The 20863-nt window shown below is 37.5% G+C and overlaps 1 protein-coding gene across 3 annotated transcripts in view; it reads right to left on the bottom strand.

The window, feature by feature from the left end:
• Positions 1-20863, bottom strand: part of FAM135A (family with sequence similarity 135 member A) — a 79349-nt gene that overhangs the window by 15057 nt on the left and 43429 nt on the right. For 2 of the 3 annotated variants that reach the window (XM_068678238.1, XM_068678237.1), the window contains 8 exons: positions 20688-20737; positions 18788-18943; positions 12147-12220; positions 11674-11828; positions 9123-11427; positions 7020-7180; positions 4981-5072; positions 2869-2966 (listed from right to left, as the gene is read on the bottom strand). In XM_068678238.1, coding sequence (XP_068534339.1) covers positions 2869-2966; positions 4981-5072; positions 7020-7180; positions 9123-11427; positions 11674-11828; positions 12147-12220; positions 18788-18943; positions 20688-20737 — 3091 coding nt within the window. The remainder of the gene's footprint in view (positions 1-2868; positions 2967-4980; positions 5073-7019; positions 7181-9122; positions 11428-11673; positions 11829-12146; positions 12221-18787; positions 18944-20687; positions 20738-20863) is intronic. The other variant, XR_011095294.1, reaches the window with a different exon arrangement.

The following is a 20863-nucleotide window of genomic DNA, read 5'->3' on the forward strand; positions in this document are numbered from 1 at the left end:
TATGGGTGGGTAGCTGGCCCAGATGGCTTTCAGTGGTCTGTTAAACCAAAAGTATTGTGTGATTCTTTATCCATTTATTTTTTAAAGAAATAAATTGCTGTTGGTTTCAATGAACATTCCAGTTCACTCCTCCTAGCCACGTTGTTCTAAGAACAAAGATTTTGTTCAAAGCAAACGAATGCACTTGCTGGTGGGTGTATGGGTACAGTAACAGGTATTACCTTTGGCAGTACCAAACATGTTGGTTCATTAAGTTGACAATATTGTATGGTTCAGGGTTCTGATGGTACATGGAGAGCCTCTTACTATCTCAGTACAAAAATGTGGCACGCTAAATATGACTTTGAAAGCACGAGGCTTTGCTATGACTGGCCAGTACAGAATCTCAGAGTTTCTCATGACTTGTCTTGGCCTGAGGTGATTTTAGTTTGTTTTAGCTGTGACAACTGTCTAGCAGTCAAAACAAGTCAGGTCTAAAGTTGGTTTAGTTTCTCTGTAGTTTCTAGTAATAACACATAGATGTTCCGTGTGGATTGGAAGGTGTATCACCAGAATAAAGCACTGTGGAGAAGTGCAAACACAGCTGTCATACACCTGAGGTCCCCAACAGCCAATTAATGGCCACTGCAGAAGCACAGTCTCATAAGCCAGGAAATAAAAATGGTGTTAGGAACAGAGAACAGAGACTGAGTGACTGGGTAACAATGAAAAGAAAGATCACGTGGGCAGACCAAGATGATGAGAAGATAAATCCAGGCAGACCCAAGGCCAAGGGGTTAGAAAACCCCATCAAGAACATCATTCTTCTGCCAGTGAAGCCCCAAATGATGATGTCTGACTGTAAGCCTTTTGTCTCTGTTCTGCTGAAGGAAGACAGAAACCACCAACCTCAGGACTCTGACAGCTGCTGGAAGGCGAGCCTACCGCCTCAGAATCACAGAATATCCTGAGCTGGAAGGGACACACAAGGATCGTCGAGTCCAACTCCTGGGTCCCCAAAGAACCACCTACAAATCAGATCACGTGTCTGAGTGCGTTGTCCAAATGCTTCTTGAACTCTGGCAGGCTCGGTGCTACGACCACTTCCCTGAGGAGCCCCTTCCAGAACAGATAACTACCTACCTCTGTGTGTAAGGTGTGCTCCAGTTTGCCTATAGCAAGATTTTGGATGTAAAAGAGCAGGCTATCCTAAGACAGGGCACTGCCCAGTCCTTTTTGCCTTATGGCATCGTTACAAGTCTGAAGGCTGATTTCTAATTTGACTCGGCTGTTGAGTACCACTTGTACAGAGAAGATTTCCTTCAGTACACAGACGATTTTAGAGAAACTAGCACCATTCAGGAGAGCATGGCTACCTAGACAAAGCCCACTTCCTTCACAGCGGGACAGCCAAAATGAGTTAGGAACACAGTGGCTACTTCCATAGAGGTTTTCTCAAGAGTATTTTTCTGGGCTTTCTGGATTACCCCTTCAAGGACTTGCACATAAGCACCTCTTTCTGAAAGATCCCTCACACAGCTACCAGGAAACAGCTGCAGGATTTGCTGATAGACATAACTTTCTCTTCAGAAAAGCAAAAGTTGATACATGGAGACTTCTGCTTCATGAAGCCAAAACACAACTGTAAATCTTGAAAAGGAAGCTAAAATAAAAATTGTAATTTCTTTTTTTGTTCAAGTGTCAGGCAGTAAATAAAGCTGAAAAAATATTTACAAATCAAAAGTTTTATGAGAAAATATGCAGCAAACCAGAAGAGACTTCAATTCTCAGATATGAGCAATGAGAAGGAACTGCGTGGGTACATTCATCGCTGCCTTCTGACCACAGGAAAGAGAAAATATCAGCATGTGCTGGTGGGTACAGAAGCCTCCGATGTCAAGGGTGCTCACATGCACTCTGCATAACAGACACAGTTGCACAATGCTTTTTTTAAAAAAAAATATATATATAATCACCAAATCAGACAAAATTAACCATGTTGAATCACAAAATATGAACATTTGTTTAAGAAGTGAGATGACATTGAAACATGTTAGAAGTTTTCTCTAGCTGAACAAGGCCTATCAAATACATGAGGATGCAGAAAGTTGTAGGATATGCAACAGCGAATAGTGAGTCAAAACCCACTACAGAGGGATAATTTGAGGATGTCTAAGCAAATGGGTGAAGTCGGACATTATTTGCTCCTGTCGTCTAAGTGAGCTAACTCCAGCTGTGTCAGTAAGAAAGTCTGTCCAAACGGTGCGCCCTACTGTGAAAAAATAAATGGAACAGGTATACCCTGCAAATAACTAAAAAAGGGAAGAAGAGCACTGAGATGAGACCTCTGTATTACGATGGAAAACACGCTTTTTAGCAGATGAAACAATCAGAAAATCAAAATAATGAAGTATCGTTCTCATGCAGCTTCCCTTTAACATCACATATCACACTGAACTTTCCTGTAGGAATGACAAACTGCCATCTCATACTTGGTGAAGAGACTAAAACCAAAAGAAAGATAACTTGGTCTAGAAATAGCACTGCTGTGGTTTCCTTCTACTTTCTCAAAATATTATCAGTTTTACCACAGACCACTAACACACGGGATCTCTGAGGAGGCACAGGACAGCAGGTCCGGAAACATGTAATGAGTAACTCTCTCTGCCCTACAACCACCAACAGGACTCAGTGAACTCACAGTACTGTTTGGTTTGATTTCAGCTGGGAATTCCCTCTCTCCTCCATCCTCCTTTTCCCTATTCCTCCCCCTTCATGAATTTCTCTTTCCCTTCTCTTTCGTGGCCTGCTTCTGAGCATCACAGTTCAGAACAACAAAGGGCTCTACTGTTAAGTTTATTTCTATAAATAGTATAGAACAGATATTACCTGATTTTTGAAAGGGTTAGATTATAAATTTGTATATACTGTATAATTTCATCTAAAAGGCGATCTGTCATGGAATCAAAATCAGCAAAGGTATCATTCTGTAAAATAAAAGAAATAAAAAATAACAACTGTGTTTTCTAATGCAGCAATATACATTCTGCATTCAGTCTGAACTCTTATTCCCCAGTGTTTCGATTAACAACACACAAATAAAAGCATTCATATTAACTTTGATTACAAACACTACAGCTAGGTATTCTCGTTTTTTCAATTTTTTTTTTCTTCTCATAACACGGAATAAAGTAATATACATTTTATGGTGAGACTGCTTTCTTCTAACACACCAAAACAAATCTTAACAACATGACACAACCAGCCTTACTTCCATGCCTTCCCCTGCATATATTCTTATCTTTAGTCAAACTGAAGACCCAACTACATATTCAAAACTAAATCACACTGCCCATGAAATAAAAATATGAGACAAATACTGCAACAGTAGAGTCTACATTAGTATTGTTTATTCAAAACACACAAAAAAAACTTTAAAGCCTTATTCCCAATTCATAGCTGATTCTCTACAATGATTAACAGTAAGAAATCTGAAAAGAGGTAGGCAAAGGTTGCCTAAAACTTTTAAACACTAGTTCCAAAGAATCTGCAATAAAATCTGTAGTGTTCAACATATTGAACAATGATCTGAAAAAGGGGAGAAGGAGAATAATGAGATATTGGAGTTTGTAGATGAAACCAAATATCCAGGATAATCAAATCTAGCAATGACCAGAATTTCAGAAGAATCTTACAGTACTGCATGACTGAGTGATAAAATGGCAAGAAATGCAAAACTTTGTTACACAGGGAAAAACAGCCCTAAATGCACATGTAATCAGTAATCTGTATATCTGTGTTCTTTATAATAATCTACAATAGAAAAATCAGGAAAACACAGAAAATATAAATATGGCATTTTAAAATTTCATACTGCACAAACATCTTCAATGCCCTGTCAAGTTCTGACCAAACTAATTTAAGTAAGTTTGAAAATGGGCAGAGAAGGATATCATTCAGCAACTGTTCCACATGTGTTCCTGAGAAATACTAAATGAAGTAGGTCTCTTCAGTTGCCTCCTTAGGAAGGAGAAATTATACTTGCTTAGGAAATACTTGATTAACTGAAGCAGCAAATGGGGAATAATTACTGACACTTTTTTTCCCCCAAACAAGATGTAGGATTGGTTTTCTTTGTTTGCAACTGAATTATTCATGTATATGAACCATGGAATTAATCTCAACTGTGTAAACTGTAAGTAAAAACATTCAAAAACAAATCAGCCAACATTAAGCAGAGATGTCCATCAGTAGATATTAGGCTCAGTGGTCTCAATGGAATTCCCAAATCCCAAAGTTTCAGAACAGCTGACTGCCAAAAACTATAGGGCTACAGAAGAGAAAGCACGGCTCAGTGTCTGCCCAGCCTCCTCTCAAAGCATCCGAGCAGCTATCTGCAGAGACACACCACTGCACTAAATGAATCTCTCCTCTGAGCCACTGAAGAGACTCTGTTCTAATACTTCCCTGAAGTATGTCTAATACAATATGTAACACGCACAAAAAAAAGTAAAAATTAGTCTTCTGTGCTTTTCGAAGTTTACTGCATCTGAAAATAATAAAGGTCACAAAAGATGAAGACAGAGGTAACTTGATATGGATTCAGTGTCATGATGCAGATCTTGCAATACCCTGACAAAAGATTACATCCTGCAAAATAACACATCTCCCTTCTTGCCACACAAGTTTCTACTATTAGTGGTTTTACTATTAATATAAAAAAGTATTTTATAAACAATCCTAACTGATAATGCTGAGAATTTTGGAGATATCAGTATACACAACAAAATGGCAACAACAAATACTTCTCCTTATACATTTTTCAATGTCATACTAGGTTTTGTAAGTACTTTAATGCAAGCCACAGAACAAATCACAGGTTCTGCTGGAATGCAATAAAAACATACAGAACGCGGTAAACTGCATACAACAGTACTATTAAACAATCATGTCTGAAAACAGTGTTTATTGCTTTACAAAAATTCTTTTGTTGGTAAATACCTGATTCCTTTCGGACATAAGAAAATCTATTCTCCCTCCAGGCAGCCCTAGCTCAATGTAAGTCTTCACTAATCTTAGATCTGCGCTGTTACCTTTAGAGGAAAAACAATCAAGAGTTATATACTGCAACGTGAATTTGCAATAAAAGCATTTAGAGTACTAAAATGAACCTATGGCATAAGTTTATATTTAAACACAGTTAATGATATTCTCAGACCTAATTAAAATTCAGTGAGACTCAGGAAGATAAACTGCAATGTCAAATGCAGTGCCAAAACGAAAATGACATTCAATTGCAGACGCCATTTTAAAAAAGCAAGGATTTAGGAAGGCGTTTCATTTTTTTATAGCATCCAACAGATACATAGCACTGTGAACATTAAATTCTCGAAAACCTAATTAACTTTAATAAAAGTCAATTAAAGAACTCAGAACTAGCTTAAAGGATTCAGTGAAGCAGCAAGGAATAATGGCAAGTTGTAAAGTTTTTCATACAGTAAAAAGGCAAAATGGACCATCAGTAGATAAAGATATGCTTCGACTGGTATACAAGACAACTAAAACTAGTTTATAAGACTCCTGAAGATTCCTCTGTATCAGTGATCATGCATACTTTTTAAGAAAGGGTACCCTTTCTGCCTCAGAGAAAAAAAAAAAAAACTCATTAATAGGAAAGAACCTTTATGTACTGTTTTACAATAAAATTTTTACTATGAGGATTATTCTAAGGCTTTGAATACAAATTCTTATAACAACATTTTTTATGGCCATGTTAACTTTTGTGTTAACTCTAGGTATACAACAGCACACAAACATCTACACTAGTAAGAAGGAGCATTTCTGAGTTCAGTTTCAGAAGTGCTTAATAACGGATGCTTCTGCTCAGAGGAGGAAAGAAAAGCTATTTTGTTGTTTTATTTTTTTTCTAACTTAGGAATGTGCCCAGAGGAGCAAAAGCTGGTAACAAAGCTGGTAAAAGGGCCAGAATGCGTCCTATGAGGACAGACTAAGGACACTGGGTTTGGCTAGTCTGGAAAAAAGGAGGTTCAGAGGCGACCTCGTTGCTGCCTACAGCTTCCTGAGGGGACGTGCAGAGAGAGGTGCCAGTCTTTCATCACTAGTAACCAATGAGACGATGCCCAGGAATGGCACAAAGCTGCACCAGGGGATGCTCAGACTGGATATTTGGAAAAATTTCTTCACCATGAGGGTGGTCAAACACTGGAGCAGGCTTCCTATTGAGGTGGTTGCTCCATGCCTGTCATGAATTCAAGAGACATTTGGACAATGGCCTCAACAACAGGCTTTAACATTTGGTTAGCCCTCAAGTGTTCAGGCAGTTAGACTCAATGATCAATGTAGATCCCATCCAGCTGAACTACTCTATACCCTTCTATTCTACACTATTTAAATTCTCCTATCTTCTTTCGTTTAGCAAGGGATGTTCTCATTTCTACTACAGCAAAGTCTCTGTCCTCGGAGATAGTAAAAAAAAAAAAAAACAACAAACCTCTGGACATGGTCTGGGGCAACCTGCTGTAGGTGACCCGGCTCTGAGCAGAAGAATTGGACCTCAACCATTCAGCCATTTTGTGATCTAACCTTTTAAAACCTAATGAACACTTGACTGCATTTTATACATACATTTTTTTTTTCACAACAATATACACACCTTTTCCTTGACAATGTAACACTACAAATTCTAAATAAAGCTGTTTTGTTACTATCTCTCTTCTATTACCACAGTATGGACAAACACCTAGATGACATAAGAACTGGAAGATATAACTAATGTGAATTATGCCATACATTGGGTTTATGCACGTGGAAGTTTTACTCAAGACAAATCTTACATAAAATTCTAAATCTAAATGAATTTCTAGAACACACTGTTAAACATCGCAATACAATGTCAGGTTCCCATCTCCCTCAGGTGAACCTGTTCCAGAAGTGTTCAGTTCACAGTTCAAATAACAAAAGTTAAGCCTGACTGGTAATCTGAACTGCCATCTCATTCGGTATCATATTTCCCAGCATACCATCGAGGCCATGGACACAGACTATAAGATGTATTCCTTCTCCTGAACAGTCATCCTCCTCCATACTGAAGTAAGGTATTGAAGAAGCCAGTTTGAAAACATCACTATACATGAATCCGGGAAGTTTAAGTTGCTTCAACTCTTCTTTAGCCTGGAGGAAACTGGAATGAAACAATATTTATGATAAAATAACATCTACTATGGCCAGGCAAATTTAGGGTATCCTAGGATATAGTTTTCTATTGACTTTTCACTTTTGTCACCTATGTAATTGAAGAATATGAAGAAAAGATATTTACCAAATTACTGTTTTCACAAAATAACCCAGTTCCTCAAAATACTTTTTCATTTCAGCTTCCTGAAGTCCCCTTTCCTCTGTAACAAAATCTGTACCCTAAGATCAACTCTTCTTTCCTTTGAATATCTCTGCTAACTGTAAAATATTTCTGAAACCATAGAAGATTCTGGTTTAGTTCCAGTCTTGAGTAAGCGACAGCTTTGTTTAACTGCAATAACAACATTAGATCTGGTTCTAATTCCTGTAAAGTCCAGATAAAGATTTCCAGTGACTTCTGATAATTCTCGCCAAATTTAAAACCTATTTGCTAGGTTAGCAGAGTTAGTGCTGAATTGGCTCACTATAAAGTTCCTTTAATATGCTGAGTAATTGTTATTTGCTTCAGAAGAAACTAGATACAGACCTCTGATCTCTTACCTATTAGGAAAGGACTTACTCTATAGCTTCTATAAGCTGCCCAAGTGCCAGGAGTTCCTCGTGCTTCTCCCTTTCTGTAGTTTCTTTGTGTATGACCTTTCTACAAAGTTGTGCATCAGTTTTCCCTGCAACGCTGCAAAAAACCTTGTTTCTTTCTCTCCTTAATTTGTCTTTTTCACATGACCCCTCGGTGTCAACCCATTTTCCTCTTCTGCCCATTCCTTGTTTTCCTCTCACTCTGCTTTTTGTTCTCTGGTTCCCCAGCTTTTTCTTTAGCTCATTCCTCACTAACTGGTAAGAGCAAACCTCAATAAAGTCAGCCTGAACAGAGACCGCTGCAGAGAGCTGGTCTTATCTCTCTGCAGCAGTTTACTTAGTTTGTAACCACAGGAATGTTTAATGAATGAGATGTACCCAAGTTTGGTCTCAGAGTGACTGCTTTCCCCAAGGCCAAGTTCTTGATTTTACTCTGAGTGTCCTCTTTCTTTTATTGTTACAGAAAGCCACAAAGAGCTTTCAACTTTTCAACCTAGTCCATGGCAGTCCCCGTTATCTCAAAGCTACATTTCTGTCTTCTCACTTCCAATCTTGTTTCCTCCACAACCACTAGATCCTTCCTCCTGCTTACCACAAACTGTCTGGTCTTTATCTCTTTTGTCTGCTGATTTTTCTCCTCATTCCTACTTCTCTTCCAAGCCTTCTTCATTCTGATAGCAACATTTTGCTTCCAGTACAGCACAGCTCATAACGCTGCTGCTTCCCATGTTCCGTTAGCAACAGGGATTATTAGAGAAACTTCTATTTTTGCATCCGGGATCCCCGATGTTCCTCTAAATTTGACCTTCCTGGTACCCACAGTGTAGTGTAATTTGGAGGTGCTACATTTTGGATATTTGAAGTTAAGATTAAAAAATAAGGCTGCAATCTTGGCCAGCATTGCAAAATAGCTTCACAATAAATAGAACAGACAGTAAGTTACAGATACTTTTTGCTTTTATGCTTTTAAACTCAAAGCATATTTTTCCGTACGTGCTATTTTAACAGCTTCCATTTCATTAAACACCATTTTTTATGCTCAGTAGCCACTCCAACATCACTTTTCGGTTGAATGCTTATTTTTTAAAAAGGAATATATTAAAGAAACAAGATACATGCATTTTGCTTGAAGTTTGTGAAACCACATGAAATTGCAATGTAAATCATATAAGGAATTATGTGCTAACACATTTTCCATATTAACATCTAAGATGTGATGTTACTTGAATATACAGGATCCACAAGACACTGTCTTGGGGGCACTTGAGCATAACCACATTTCTTTCCCCCTTTTACACTAATTAACATCATTTCTAAAAGCAAATAAACTTTGTTTTAAAACAGTCACTTACGCTAGCATTTGAGGTTTTGGGGAGCTTTCATACCACGAAACAGATGAAGAAGCTGAGCTGTAGGATGTGCTGCCTGGCTGCTGTGTAATTGCATCAGATTTACTCCTTGAAGAACAGATAACATTGCAAGGAGAGTCTCTCAGAGAAGATGGAAAAGACAGACAACCAGGAGTACAGACGGGAGGCACAGTCATTCCGTCTCGAAGATGCCCACTATCAAACCTTTCAGATCTCAGGGCTCTTTCTTCTGTTAAACCATGATCCTGGTCAGCACTGGAAGCTCCATCTAATATACCATAGTCCGTTTCTTCATAATACCCATTTTCAATCATTTCTTGATCGTCCTCTTCCTCCTCATCTTGTTGGGAAGAGCAAATAATTTGCTTTTCATACATTTCTTTTTGAGGGCTAACAGGATTGCTGTTGTCCATAGGCCAAATATCTGAAATATCCGTGCTGCTTCGAGAGCCAAAATAGTTTTCTACAAGCCCTTGCTTTACAATATCAGTACTACTGGTGGGAGAAGGATTATCTGTACCAGTTTCACTTTTAGCTGCTGACAATTCTTCCGCTGTTTCCTTTAGTTCTAAAGGCTCATTATATTTTCCTTCACTTGTTTTTTCAACCTCGTACCCTGCACTTACAGATGAAGAACCTGAAACAACAGATGGCTCACTCATGCAAGTGATTTCTAAATGCAATTTAACTGTTTCTTCGGTAGTGTTATGATGCCTTTCAAGGTCCTGAGAGCCTTTGCAAGTTGTGCCAAGTTCTGCCTGTGGGCTGTTACTTTTCAAATCAGTAGATGCAACTTCATCTGAAACAACTAAGCCTAACAGATCTTTTGTTCCTGAGAGAGAGGAATGTATAGACAGAGTTTCATTATCTGAATGCCCTGAAAATAGAACACACTGTTGCTGCAAACTGGTATTTGATTTTTTAATGTCATCGCATTTTGGCAAGTCAACTGCTCCAAGATCCAATACAGTTTTACTGTCACTTAGCTGGCATTCAGGTACAATAGTTATCTTTGAATTTTCATCAGGTGAAAGTTCATCATCATCTGAAGGCAAAGAATTTATGGATGTCAGGGATGATTGTATTTCACTTACAGCGCTGGTACTCTCAGTACAATGGCTTTCCAATGCATTTTTTATAGCACAGTCTGGTTTTAGCAAAAGCTGAGGAAATAATCTCTCAGTATTGTATACACTTTGCCCTTGAACATTTTCAAAAACCTGATCAGGGTTGGGGAGAGTTGCAAAAGAACTTGGTTCACTTTCTATACCAGAATCTGAAAACCTAGAAGAGGCATACGTCACACTAACATCTGGTAATTTAGTCATGTCCCCACTTACAGAAAGTTGGCTTTCTTTTGTAGATAAACTAGGCTGATTATTTTTCAGTTTTGTCAAGACATCACTGGTGTGTCGCAAGTTTTTTTCGTGGACGTCTTCCTTTTCAAGCACTGGTTCTACTGAATGCAGTTTATTTCCAGATTCTGAAGCCTGAATATTGGGCGTCTGCAAATTCTCCCCTTGTACTCCATCCTGCGGAAACTCCGACCACGATCCAATATGAACAGTTACTTTCTCCCCTTCATAGGGATTCTTATTACTTGGTTTGACCTCAATCGTCCTGACCCCCGAGGAAGCTGGCTGACCTCCTTCAAGTGTACCTCTGGGTTGCAGAGCACTATCTACTTGTACAGTTCCAGGACCTGCCTGGGAGATCGTAAGTCTACCAAAAAGAGCTGCGTTTTCACAGTGCACAGGGCTACCCTGACTTGGTTGAACGCCTTCAGTCTTGGCAGTCTTTTCCTCAGTTCCAGATGACAAACACGTAAACTCTCTTTGACTTATTTGCCTGGTGCAGGTCTTTGTATCACAAGGAAATCCACTTAACGTAGGGTCCAGCCCTTCACTAGCATTATATGAAGGCCTGCCTTCTGAACTTTTAGAGGCATCTTCCAGTGCTGCACTTTTCAAACATTTGTAGCCTACTAAGACCACAGAGTCCTTAGAGTTCTGTTTCACGACTTTTTTTGTGTTTTCAGGTTTCATTGTTTTCATGAGCTTAGTAACCTTAACTTTAGGTTTATTTGCATCTTCATTTTTCCCTTTCAAAGACTTTGTTAGCATCTTTTCACTTTCTGAATGCCAAAGGTTGGAAGCACCTGCAGGTCTTATTTTCAATTCCGGGCTAGTAAATCCAGCTACAAAACCTTCTTCAGCTTCAAATTTATCCAGTTTATTGGACTCTGACCTTGGAAGATTCTGAACTACCAACCAGGGTACATCCAGATCTTTTACCAAAAAAAGTGAGAAAAAAAAAGGATTGTTTACAACAAGATTATGGAAGTAGCTGAAGCTATACAACACTGGTAATTACAGAATTTTATACATCCTCAAAACTCAAACTATAAAAACATTTCCTAACAAACAAACATACTCCTTCAAAGCCATCAAGAAATTACAAGAAAAATACTCAGTTTTTACATCGTTTCTGCTCTTTTTTTTCAAAAAGAAACTGCACTGTGAGGTGTGTTTACCTTCAGTAATTGAATCTAAATACCGATCTTCAAAGATTATGGGCAAGGAGTTCATATCTCCATCTAGTTCACTGCATTCAATAGGGAGGGGTGGAAGAGAACTGCAGAAGGAAGTGTTTTTGATAGCTGCACACATCTGTAGATGACTCTGAGCACTGAAAAAAATGAAGTAGTCCTACATGAAAAAAATAGAACTGTTTATTTTTACATTAACAGAAATCAGCAGTAGTTTAACTCCTTTAGCAGAAGCTTTTCCTCTAATCACTTACTTAATACAAAAATTATTCCATTACTCATTTGAATTGCACTGTCTTAACTTGTATGTTCTTCACTAAAAAACTTCAAATCTCTGTTTAAGAAAATTAAGTTTCTTTTGAACTTATATAAGTATTTTTGCAAGACAGTACTTCTACACAATGTTAACTACAAAATAACTACGTGCTAAATGTTATGCACTTCAAAAGGCTACTCACTGTAGTTCTTGATAGGCAAGGGCAGCTTGCCTAGGATGCTCAAGACAAAAGAATGCTTCTGCAAATCTGCGCACCTGCAAGATCCAAATAACATTAGAGCTAATTGTGTATTACACACAAGTTCTGAAAATTCACCAGGATTATTACACTGCAATGCTATTAACTTGAATTGGATTACATAGTAGTAATAATAATAATTTAATAATAATTAAATTACATGTATAGTTTTTGGTGGTGGTTGTTTGTTTTTTTAATGTTCAGTCTGGGCAAATGGGGAAGAGGATACCATGGACAAGACTTGAAAGTGAAATGAAAATTTTAACTTGTGCACTAGATGACTGAGGGGAATTATATTAGATTCAGTTGCCTGCTGAAAACTTGATTACCAAGAAATGAATCATCTAAACCAGGCCCACCTGAAATAATAACACACAAAAAACTATTAGAAATTTCAGTGACAGGAAAGGAAATAACTGTTTGATGGACACTTCTGAATGGGCTCGAGGATTACTTTTCGAAGGAGAAACCCATTACATGAGCTTGAGACGTATGTTTTAAACATTTCATGAATACCCTCTTGCCCACAACTAAAACATTGTGCAAAAAATCTTTTTTTTGTAAAGATTTCAGCTGTGATTGATAAATAACAGAATGTATGCTAATTATAGGCATTGTATTCAAGACTATTGTATGCCTGAAGTTAATAAACCATACAATATTAAAATGGTATTTAATAACATATGGAAGCCTATTTTTTTATCATCAGCTATGTAGACATGAAATAGTGTGAATTATACAGCAATTGACTAGATAATATAATCTAAAATATCTAGAAAAGCCAAAATTTTGCAAATCAGATTTCTCCTATTTCCAGTATTACATTAAAATATTAATTCAATCTGAATGCATTTTTGGAGCTTTTGTTTTTGCAACTGCCCGATTAACTGCATCAAAATGTGCAATTCGATGCACTACGTTAGTACACTTTAGTTTGTTTCTTGTCGCATGACATACAAGAAAGAGAATGTGCTATACAGAAGCTGTTGGCAACTGCTTATGCGTTACCTTGAGCATAAACGCCAATTTGTTTACAGAAATTAAAACAAATTTTCTATCCCATTTAGATAACCACATACATATGCAGCTAGTCTACTTAACCAATTATTATTCACCAACCACTTCTTGGCCCCCTACTCTTTCATTTTCCCAAGGTACTCTGGGCTTTCCTCTTGCTTTATCTAATTTCCCAGACAGTGACTACGAGTTTCACTTTCTGTAATTTCCACCTTTTTCTTTTTTTTTTCCCCACCCCATCTTAATATAAGAAAACCTGGTTAAAAAAAATGCTCTGAGGTGCCTAAAAAAAACACAAACAAACTCAACTAAACAAACAAAACAACATCAAAACCTCACACAAACATTAAAACCCCCTATCTCTAAGCTGTACTAGGGGATAAAAGTCCTTCCATCCCAACCTCTCAATATCCTATTTGCTTTGTATATGAAATAAATCTCAGTGATGTATCACCTGTGAATAGTCACAGAAAATGTTTTGAAGCAACAGAAAGCATTACATTTTATACTGCCTTGTAAATGCAACTTCTATTCTCAGCAGTGACCAGACACACACACACCTTCAGAAATGGCACTCTGAGTTTATGCACACACCTGCTGGTTTAGAACCAAGCGTTCCTAACTAGGCCCCTGTGCTTTTCCAGCTCCTTTTCTAAACAGATGTCTACCTTGCAAATATGTCATTTTGTCAGGGCTAACTCTCAGCCTTTCCCCCAGAAAGGTACAATGTTGTTTTACTGTTTAAAATCTAGATATCAGAGCACTCAATCATTAAGACTGGACTGGTTATCATACTAAACTCAGCAACCTAAAAATTAATTACATATCCTAATTGATTGCATAATAGAAAATAAAACAGGAGCATTTCCCAATTAGATGTCTGTGTTTTGAGCCAAGAAAAGGGCGTATAGCTGTTTCCCAGTAGGGGAGCAAAGTGCTTTTGGTTTTGGATGCAAGCAATCAGTTTACCACCAACCAAAACTAGGCTTACACGGAAAACAGATCAACAAATCTTTATTGGCAATTCTGCCAATACCTCCAACAGAAAAGTAAGGCTGGTTGCAATAAATCCCATTTGTAATTGCTTAATTAATTCCAGTGCTTTTGAAGAAAATCTGGTTCTCAGCTCCGACAGCATTTAGCGTAACAGCAACAGTAGAAAACGAGTTAGAAGCAAGCTCCAAAATTGCTCCAAATGCCCAGATAATGAGTATTAAAGAAACAAAACAAAACAAAAAACCCTCACAACAGTGGTTTATTACGCTTAATCAGTGTGTACCTAATGGAGGGACTGAGATGTTTGCTAGGACACTGTTAAGCAGGCTTTGCAGCAGCAGAGTGCCCACCAGCTGGCACTGGTGACTCAGATGCTACCAACTTGAGCTGACTCCGCAACGGCTTTGCAGGAGGGAATTGTAGGCACTGCTCCCAGTCCCTACAGGCTTCCCCAAATTATGCACTCGATGGTCTTCCCAACTTAAGCAGAAAAAAAATTGGACAGAAGAACTGCTGTGGAGTACATACTGAGTCCCAGGCACACCAATGAGTAGCAGCACTCAGATCTTGGTTCCCAGTTCTCCTATTTTAGGACTAATCAAACCATAAGAAATCATTTTGGAATAACGTGTTCAGACCTACCAGAAGATGTCACTATGAAACAAAGATAGTGTGCAAACTGTGTGTAATATAAAATATCTTAATCAGTTTTTTCAATGTAGTTGCAAACCTTGTTGGTGGGCTATTGTAGCTGATGGATGTTCTAATCTGAATTCTTCCTGCTTTTTATGTAGCAATTAAAATCTGATTTAGTTTTACAGAGATGTACTCAAATAAGATATTGCATTTCATTATGACCTTATTTTCTAACAATACTCCAGCAAAAGCACCTATGCACAGAGGGTGAAAATGATTTGACCAAATACAGATGACAGGCATTTCTAGGGGATATTTTACTTAAGACATCTAAGCCAGTCAGATGAATGAGTCCCTAAAAGCATTCATTTGTCTTAGATTAATATAAAACTTTCCCAGGGAGAAATTTCCAGTGGAGAGCATAGTCTACAAATACTGCAAGATGAAAAGGTAAATTTAGAAAAGATTTAGAATCCAATATAGACCAGATGAGAACATCAATTTCTAAAATAAAAGGACAGAAATTTTGTATCGTGCAAAAATCTTATTTCAGAAAAGACAGATATTCTCTCAAGAGAGTAATTATAATTAGTAGGTCATCTCTCAGATTCCACCTACATTCACTAACCAGAAAGTCTACATCATTTAACATGCAGATTATGCCTCTAGTGAAACATGAGCATTCCAGGTTTCCCCAAAGTTTATATAAAAGGTTTATAGTCTCAAGACTATTAATGCAAATTGCAAAATGTTATAGTAAGCCCTCAAAAACAGTATCCAGAATCAGTAAAGCTCTTAAAAATATCATGGCTCAAATTCACCATCCTTTTTTAAAGTTAAAGTTTACTGAAGTTCTGCAGTGCTGACTCCTGCTCGGCTGGCAGTATGTTTTCTTATATATATTTAATTGCACATATTTGCAAATTGCTTGCACCAGCTCTTCACATCTTGGGACTACAGGAAACCAGTGTAGTATCTGCGAATTAGTGCTTGTAAAATTAGGTATGATCACATTGCTGGTTCTATGCAAATTGGCTCAGGTAAAATTTCCTTCTCAATGCTGTATTATTCAATTCGTGCCAGACGGCAGCCTAGGAGACAGCCTACTTGCTCTTCATTATCAGGCCCTAAATAAAAGGTAAGTTTAAGATTACCTCTGTCCTGCATCTCTTTTTCAGACTTCGATGTTTGGACAGATACTGCAGTATCCAGTAACTGCAGAACTCAGTAAGAAATAGCAACTGGCCACTTCTTTCAAAAATAAAATAAGCTTTATATATACATATATATTTAATAAAAAATAAGAACATTTTCAGTAATAACAAGGGTCAGCTCTGAGTTCAACCCTGAAAACTCAGAAGTTTTAAAGACCAAGTATCACCCAGTAGCAAGCTACATGGAGGACTATGCAACCATCTTCATCTCCCCACCACTATGCTGCAAATGCAGCTTAATACCTAAAGAAAAGAGTATTTCTGCTGCTTTTATTAAAGAAAAATGTTTTCTTTTCCTCTTAGTAAGAAGCAAAATTTGCATATGATGTGATGCTTGAAACAAGATTATTTATGCAGAGTGACAGCTAACAGGATGGCCTGCTGCCCATCCCTCTGCTGGTGCAACCCAGGACACAGTTGCCCTTCTGGGCTGCAGGCACACACTGCTGGCTCCTGTCAAGCTTTTTGCCCACCAGAACCCCCAAGTCCTTCCCTGCAGGGCTGCTCTCAGTGAGTTCTTCTCCCATCCTGTCCTCATGCCTGGGATTGCCCCGGCCCAGGTGCAGCACCTTGCACTTGGCCTTGTTGAACCTTGTGCAGTTCACATGGGCCCACTTCTCCAGCCTGTCCATGTCCCTCTGGATGGCATCTCTTCCTTCTCTTGTATCAACCACACCACTTCTCTTGTATCAACCACACCACTCAGCCTGGTGTCATCTGCAAACTTGCTGAGGGCGCACTTGATCCCACTGCCTATGTCATTGGTACAGATATCAATCAGCACCAGTCCACGGACAGACCCCTGAGGGACATCACTCGTCACTGGCCTCCACCTGGACATCGAGCCATTGACCACCACCCTCTGGGTGCAGCCTTCAAGCCAATTCCTTATCTAGTGAACGATCTACCCTTTGAATCCATTGCTCTCCAAGTTGGAGAAGAAGATGTAATGTGGGACTGTGGACTGGTCAGGCATGATTCCAACAAATCCTGAGTCAGAAGGAAGGGAGGAAGGGAAATCCTATCCAGATTCTGTGATGCTTTCCAGTTTTCACAAAAATATTTTTAATACACACAGTATCTCAATTCATCCCCCAAATACTTTGATTTATATTCCTTAAAAGAACTGCAGTAAAATTCAGTTCTTAAAGTATTAGAGATCTAGGGAAAATGACATAAATTGGAGACTTTAAGAACCACATTTAAGAAGCTAAGCTATCATTACTAGCATACACACATATTTTACATTGGTCCAATTAAAATAAAAACATTAATACTTTTGGCTCTATTCAACGTATACTTGTACAAACACTACCTTAGCAGCAGTTGAATGCAAATGCAGGTTAATTGAAACAATATTCTCATTTTATAGCTTCCACCCCACTTGAAGGATTCCAGAATTTATATGAGAAGCAGAGAAAGGCAAGTAAGATTCATAGATAGCCAGTAAATTGATCACACCTTGCTACTGCTAGCATGTTCATTCTAACAAATAAGTCTTGCACTCTTTCTAAAAGATCTCACTTCTTCTCCAGAACAGACTATTGGCACAACCACAATTCCCTCATTCAACAGTGTGATTTTTCAAGGCTTTATGTAAGACCCCAATCCAAGTATCCCTTGTAATCAGTTTCCCCTACAGAACCAAAAGAAGAAGGCTTCTGATGCAAGTGATAGAAAACCTGGTTAAACAAATCAAATCTTTGCAAACTAAAATTTGCAAAACTTTATTTTGGATTGTCACTATTTACAAACCACTGATACCATACTCTCACTAACCAGACCTACGAATAAACTCTCTGCAAACGATTTTACATGGAGAGCCTCCAGATAAAATCTTAAAATGACCTCTTATGTATATGTGGTGTATGTATGGATTATGATGTCAGACAGTAAAGATGTGACGCTAGCTAAAGATCAAGTTGTGTGATTGCAGAACAAGGGTGCTGGGAAGTGTTGTTTGTTTGTTTAAATGAATTTTACTCCCTGAAAAATTGTAAACGTTATGTTTCTTCAAATCCTTGACCACAAAAGAGGGGAGGAAAATACATATTTAATAGAAGATAAGGGCAAAGGTTTAGTTCATACTTGAAAATATTTCACCATGTGCTCTGGTTTTGCATGTAGAAAGCAGCAAGTGTATATACACATTATCAGATCTACTGCGTGTGTAGTTACCATGCATCAGTTTTTATACATGCGCACACATAAATGCCAAATCATGTCCAAATTGTCTCTTCTTTTTTGAAATCCCACTTCAGAACCCTTTCAAAGCTTAGGAACGTTATCAATTCTCAAATCAGAAGAAAAATACATTTAATTTTATGATGTAATCTGGCAGCCTAACTGCAGTAGGGAAGGAAAATGAGTGGGCACTAGACATTGCTCCTGCAGAAAAATACATCATTTTACACAAACACATCTCCCACAGACTGCAATTTGCCTACTGAAACGCGTTTCTTATTCAAACAATCAGTGAATAAACATAAACAACATACTTCATGTGTATTTTATATGTATGTACTTCATATATATTCCAAGAATATGCTCTAACAACATTATATACAAACTAACCAATGCAATGTAACAGCTCCCTTTGTGATTCCAACTACCTTTCCCCAATAAAACCAGAAAAATTACAATTTGGAGTCTCATTTCCATTATAACGTGTCCCAATAAGAGTATGAACATCGCTTTTATAACACCAGAGTTAATACTTACTCTTAACGTGTGATGCTCTTGTGCAAGCAATGCTGTGACCTCCTCTTGTAAAGTAATGACCTCCAGAAATTGCCCCCAGAGAGCCATTAGAAGTGAGCAAAGCTGAGCAAGATTCATATTTATAAGTTCTGCCAGTTCATCGGGATTTTCCATTTTCTGAAGTATGGAAGAAAGATTTATATGATTACTAGACCACAGTGAACAGACAAAAAAAAATCAAAAAAAGTGTATTAGTAAGAAATTTAATTTTAAAAATAACTTCCAAATGAGAACTGTTTTGTCAAGGTATTAGAATTGAATTAAGTTATATTACAATGCTAACAAATTGTTTTATTATTATTTTGAATATTATCTAGATGTCTATTAGGGTTAGGACTCATGATCCTAAATTGAGGCAACAAACCCATTAATAGCAACCATAACTATGAATTGCAACTGTTTGATTTTCCAACATGCAAAAATATAGTGCCTGAAAGCAATCAGAATTAGGAAACAGGAAATTGATTCTAGATATATTAGCCCAAATTTGATACAATCTTAAAAAAAAAAAAAAAAAAGAAGACATTTCCACTTTGGAGTATTAATAACTTACAATAATGCTTGTATGTCACTATATATCTACATACACTTTAAACATGTTCAGGAATCAATGTTACACTATTTGATAGTTATAGAATAGGTTTCCTAGGACAAGGTCATAGAAATTCAGTGCAAAACAAGTTTTTCTTTCTAAGAGTGTACTGTAATCCTGTGATCCAGTTCCATACAAGTCAACTGTAAATTGTTAGACTTATGTTCCCTACAACTTCAGAAAAAAATCTAGCTTTTCCAAAACTAATTGGAGACAGATAAGGCATTGAGGCAAAGGGTTTAAAAAGTAAGTACAGTAAAGATCCAACACCAGCAGTATTAAAGGGGAAGCATAAAAAAGGATTACAAATACTGAAACACCAACTTAGTAGGCAACAGTAGAAATAAGAGGAACTTTGGAAGAGAACTGCATAAAAGAACAGAAAGGAGAAAATGGAAAAAAAAACAAATATAGTTTAGCAAGCTAAGGGAAAAGCTAACAAAAAATTATCTTAAGTACAAGAAAATACATTGAAACTACGTAAGTGTAAAAAAAAAAAAAAAGCTTTTCTAGTTTATAAAATAAGATTATCAGTTGCTCACAGAGAGCGAACTGTGTTGGCTTTCTTTGTCTCCAGCTATACAAATAGCATCCTTTCAATGTCAGTATTACATTTCCTTGCAATTGCGATACAACTGAATGAAAGTGAAGTCTACTACAAAAGCTGGGTAGAGAGCCCACTCAGCAACAAAGCATGGACCATCCTGCAAAAACGTTTTCAAACTTCTGCTTTAAATTTGTCTGTGATAAGGAAATCAGCTGAGGCTAATTCTGTCCGGTGCACATGAAAGAGAGCTGAGAAGGCAAGTCTAAGTAATCTATAGTGGACAGTATTTGCTTGAGAATGCATGGAAAACAGAAGAAGACAGCCTCAGGACAAGTCCTTCTGGATGAGGGTACGCCTTGGAGAATCTGTGTTTGTACAATTTATTATTCATGCTTGATCTTGTAACTGTTGTTTGAAATCTTCAGAAAGAAGGGATTCAAATAATGAACACATAAAATTCAAACTACGATTTTAATCCAAGCAATCCATCTTTCTATAATCTTCAGTTTTATAATCTTTAATAGTTACCATGGCTACTACTGCCATGCTGAGCCACCAGATCAGTAGGTAAGTTTTTGAGTCAGTCGAGTGATTACTCCTTGAAAGAACAGTCAAAAGAAATGTTGGCAAAAAAAATACAGGATGTTACCACCTAAACAGTTTATTCCCAAGTACCATGTAAAATCAGAATACTCTACTATTCAACAAATGTAAAGTAGTACCTTTACTTCTTCACACAACTCTGTAAGACGGACTTCTACGTCTATGTTTTCTGGAAAGATGAGAGTATATAACTATGAGAAACATACTGTCCGAGTCGCATAGTAAAACCTATTATCTCACAAAACAATTTACAAACTTTAAAAAGAAATGAAATTATCAAATAAAACTTGATGTC

Source organism: Anas acuta, chromosome 3 (genome assembly GCF_963932015.1).
Source record: "Anas acuta chromosome 3, bAnaAcu1.1, whole genome shotgun sequence".
Taxonomy (NCBI): domain Eukaryota; kingdom Metazoa; phylum Chordata; class Aves; order Anseriformes; family Anatidae; genus Anas; species Anas acuta.